The 4,455-nt window shown below is 51.7% G+C and overlaps 1 protein-coding gene across 1 annotated transcript; it reads right to left on the bottom strand.

Moving 5' to 3' along the window:
* Positions 1–2,300: 2,300 nt before the first annotated feature.
* FOXL2 (forkhead box L2) lies at positions 2,301–4,051 on the bottom strand. The gene has a single exon (XM_069063857.1). It carries the CDS (start codon positions 3,804–3,806, stop codon positions 2,658–2,660), a length of 1,149 nt encoding a protein of 382 aa, XP_068919958.1. The 5' UTR covers positions 3,807–4,051; the 3' UTR covers positions 2,301–2,657.
* Between the last annotated feature and the right edge of the window lie 404 nt (positions 4,052–4,455).

Genomic DNA, 4,455 nt, shown 5'->3' with positions numbered 1-4,455 from the left:
AAATAGGTCATATCTCCAGGACGAATCTAGAAAAGACTCGGCTCATTCCCGGGTTCTAAGATGAGCTCAGACAAGCAAATTGCCTATTCTCTCTTTTCCATTTGATCCTTTTCCTCCTGGTTTAAAGCCAGAATCCTGGACCTCTCCCTCTGGTTCGTGGTGCTGCTGTCAGCGGAGGAAACCGGGAGGGGAGGGACAGGTTTATATTAATAAGTGGATGGGTTAGGGCGAAAAAGGCTCAACTAACAGAAACAGCTCCCAGCTGCATCATCACCAAGGGCAAACGGTCTAGAATGATACCTGTAATCCCATTAAAGTAATGAAAGGCAACCCATCGTTAATCCATTTCTGAGCTCACAATTTTGGAACCAATTCAAACGCCTGGTCACTTGTACGAAAGCCCCTCTCTTTATTCATTACTGTACAAGTATCAGAAAAGGAATAGAAAGAAAGAAAAACAGATGCTGTTTCTTCAGTCATTTAGTAAGTGCCCCAGGCTTGAAAGGTTCTCAAACAAATCACTGACTATCCAAGGGACTGTTGGAACACTTTATAAATTGGCACTGATCCGCTGTGGCCCAGTAGACAAGCCACTTCACCCCTAAGGGCCCAGTTTTCCTTCTCTGTAAAATCAAGGTGTTGGACTTAAATTGATCTCTCTCTCTCTCTCTCTCTCTCTCTCTCTCTCTCTCTCTCTCTCTTTCTCGGCTGTGCCATTCTCTGGTTTTGAATTCTGTGGTCGACTTCCAATAAAAGTTGGCATATATACGGGATAGTCTACACACGTATGTAGCAGCTATAGACATGTGTAAATGTATGTACATATTAGAAATCTGAATATTTGCATTTCTTGACATGCACACAGCCAATTTGTATATGCAAGTTTCTGTTGAACTATAAAAATACATGTAGATCTTAAAAGAAAACCTGAAGCCTTAAAATGGGTAGTAAATATTCAGAACCAACAGGATAAAAATGATCTTACTATATAAGAAAATAATCACATTACAGAAAACTCTAGATTGTTCTCAATCAACTTTTTGAGAGCTCCTTTTAAGAGTAAAATGTGTGGTTGCATTCTCTCCGCGGCCCTCCCCCCCTTTTGAGCTACCAAGACATTAAACTAGTCGGCATCGAAATAATATCAAACCTTGTTAAAAGAAAGAAAAACATTTTATTCGAGAATTTACAATACTAGAAAATACATTAAAAGTGCTATAGTTGACTCTAGAAAAGTTGGTCCCCACAAAACACTACGCAACAATAGCTATGGGCTTACACGTTTATAAAATCATTGGAAATTCGCCCCAGTATCTACAACGCTTCTGGGTTTCACATTGCTTTATGCGAGGTCGTAGAACCGCGACTGAAAAACAATTATTTTTCTTAAAAAATAAAAAAGAAGGATGGGCGAGTGACGGACTGACAACCAGCTACCAAAAACAATATTTGGGGAGAAGAGATTGAGAAGATCAAGTGAAATTGGACTTTCTCAGAAGAGCTAGAGAACCGCATTCCAATTCCGTCTTTTACAAAGCATTTCCCCTTTGTAGCTGAGAGAAAAATTTAAAGGCCCCAAATAAAATAATTCTAAGAAACTTCCTGAATAGGCTTTAAAAAAATAAATTTGCGTTTCATGTTGCATTCTAGCAGCACTCGCCCCCTCTAGGCAACAACATGTCACCGGTTTCCCTGGAGGGCTTTGCTTCATTTTTATTTAAAGAAATGTAGCATTACTTTCTGAAATAGAACTCAAGCAAATCTCTCCTTGCCGGGAAATGCTCCATTTTCTATACTACGGGGGAAGAGCAGAGAAGTGCAACCTCTCTGGAAGATGGGTTTTAAGACTAAACTAAACAAAACAGATCGTCTGATGCCTGGGACAGGTCACTCTCCAGCAACACGCTATTCACCACCTCCACCCCCCCCCCATCCCCCGGGGAACTCTCATCTCCCATCTTTCCGCTACCCTCCCCCAGCCCCTCACCAGCGGCATTCATTGCAAGAAGGTTTCGAACAGAAAACTACCTCCCCTTTTATAGATTTAAAAAAGGGGGGGGGGCGACTATACCAGGATTAGAGCTCATTGTAATTACAATCAAAATGCCATCAGCGCACAGACCTGTAAGATGTGGTGCAGTCGGAGACCCCGGAGTTACACACTGACTCCAGGTAAACGGTGTGGAACAGGGCTGGGGCTGGCTGGGGCTGATTTTTTTTTTCCACTGCAAAAATTTTGGCACAGTTCATCCAACTTGGGAAGAAGAGGAGAGAAAGAGAGGAAGGGGATTTTCCGAGGGTGGACGAGTGAGACTGAGAAACATATAGAGACAGAAAGAGGCAAAAGGCGAGGCACGGAAAGGATGAGGGAGAGAGCAGAAAGAAACTTAGAGAAGGGAGCGAGACAGATAGACAAAGTAGGGAGGGAAGGGAGATGAAAAGAAGAGGAGAAAGTAGAGTAGAGAAAAACCGAAGCTTAAGAGAGGGCAGAAACAGCGAGGAAACGTCTTGCAGTCCAGTTCTTGGAGATCGGTTTAACCGGGCTCTTTCGGCCAGTGGATGGGAAGAGTAGACTGGTTCTGGCGCTGATGCTCGGGATCTCGGCTGTGGGTTCTGCTTTCTCCTTTCTTTTCTTCCGGCTCTCCTCTGTCCCTCCCTCAGATGTCTATCCGTGAGTGCAGGGCGCTGTGTTTGCTGTCGTGGTCCCAATAGGAGCAGTGCATCATGGATAAGTCAGGCTGGCGGGCGCAGGCAAACTGGAGGCCAGGCGGGGGACCAGTCGCATTGGCCTGGGCGGGCGCAGGGGCCGGGGGCGCAGCGGCGGTGGGACTGGCGGGACTGAGCTGAGCCGGGGGCGCGGCGGCCGGGTGATGGGGCGGGTGGTGAGCCGCGGCCGCAGCCGGGTGCAGGTGGTGGGCGTGGGGGTGGTGCGCGTGAGGGTGAGGGTGAGGCGCTGGATGGTGGCCCGCCATGCCGTTGTAAGAGTTCACCACACCGGGCAGCGCCATGCCCTGCACCCGAGAGTAGGGCCCGTAGGAGGCCGGGGTCCCGGGGAGCCCCTTTACGCCTCCCGGGCTGCCAGGGCCGGCCGCCGCGGCCGCTGCAGCCGCCGCTGCCGCCGCAGCCGCCGCTGCCATCTGGCAGGACGCGTAGGGCATGGGCGAGGGCGGTTGGGTCAGGGGCCACGAGTTGTTGAGAAAGCTGGACTGCAGGTACTTGGGAGGCGCCAGATAGCCGTAACCATCGCTGCCGCCAGCCCCACCGGCCCCCGCGCCGCCGGGACCGAAGAGGCCCTTGCCAGGCTGGAAGTGAGCGGGCGGTGGGCGGAAGGGACGCTTCATGCGCCGCCGGCGGCGGTAATTGCCCTTCTCGAACATGTCCTCGCAGGCCGGGTCCAGCGTCCAGTAGTTGCCCTTTCTCTCGCCGCCGCCCTCTCGAGGCACCTTGATGAAGCATTCGTTGAGGCTCAGGTTGTGTCGGATACTGTTCTGCCAGCCCTTCTTGTTCTTCTCGTAGAAGGGAAACTTGCCGATGATGTACTGGTAGATGCCGGACAGCGTGAGCCGCTTCTCAGCACTCTCGCGGATGGCCATAGCGATCAGCGCCACGTACGAGTAGGGGGGCTTTTGCGAGGGGTCTGGCTTCTCCGGGACCCCTCCGCCTCCGCCGCTTTTCTCTGGGCTCAGCTCCTCCTTGCAGTCCCGGGGAGCCCGAGGTTCGGAATCTTTCCCTGGGCGACCCGTGGCCGGCTCCGGGGCCAGTAGGGCCCCAGCATCGTCCTCAGGCTCCGGGTAGCTGGCCATCATGACAACGAGCAGAAGTGGCCCGCCTCTCTTCTCCTACCCCACTGCGGATTACAGCGTTCTCTGCCGAGGCTCCCCAGCTGGGAGAGGGGCCAGTAGGGGGGCCAGGGAATGGAAGCGAAGGCCGGGCTGGGGGACACGTCCAGTCTTAGAGAGGTTTCTGAAAAGCGTCTCCGATTCCTCTGGGATGCTGCTACTTTTCTCTCTCTCTCTCTCTCTCTCTCTCTCTCTCTCTCTCTCTCTCTCTCTCTCTCTCTCTCTCTCCTTTGCTACTTTTCTTCCTCTCGTTCACTCTTTTCCTTTCCCTCCCTCTTGAGCGGTAATAGAGTGTTGAACTCAGCTTCTGGGCATGGGGGGGAGCCAGTTGGATAGAGAGGGGCTCCGTGCCCCCCCCACCCCCCCGCTACGCCCCACCCCGTCCTGACTAGTCCCCGCCTAAAGTGGGTTTTCTTGTCTCCTTTCTTTGCCTGAAGCTGCCTCTTCGAGTCTCCTACTGCGCGAGGATCCTCGCTCTTTTCTGATTTGTATGGGCCCTGGCTAGTTCCGCTTTCGTCAGGAGCTTTAGCCCCTATAGCGGGGCGGCCAGCTGCGCACGGTCGAGTTCATTTCTAAGTCACATTTGGTAAATACAGTGCACCCACCTGGTTTGGAA

This window comes from Petaurus breviceps, unplaced genomic scaffold, assembly GCF_028583685.1.
Source record: "Petaurus breviceps papuanus isolate PSGF00001 unplaced genomic scaffold, PetGlider_PUasm1.0 90604, whole genome shotgun sequence".
NCBI classification, from domain to species: domain Eukaryota; kingdom Metazoa; phylum Chordata; class Mammalia; order Diprotodontia; family Petauridae; genus Petaurus; species Petaurus breviceps.
This window is presented reverse-complemented; position numbering and strand designations above follow the sequence as displayed.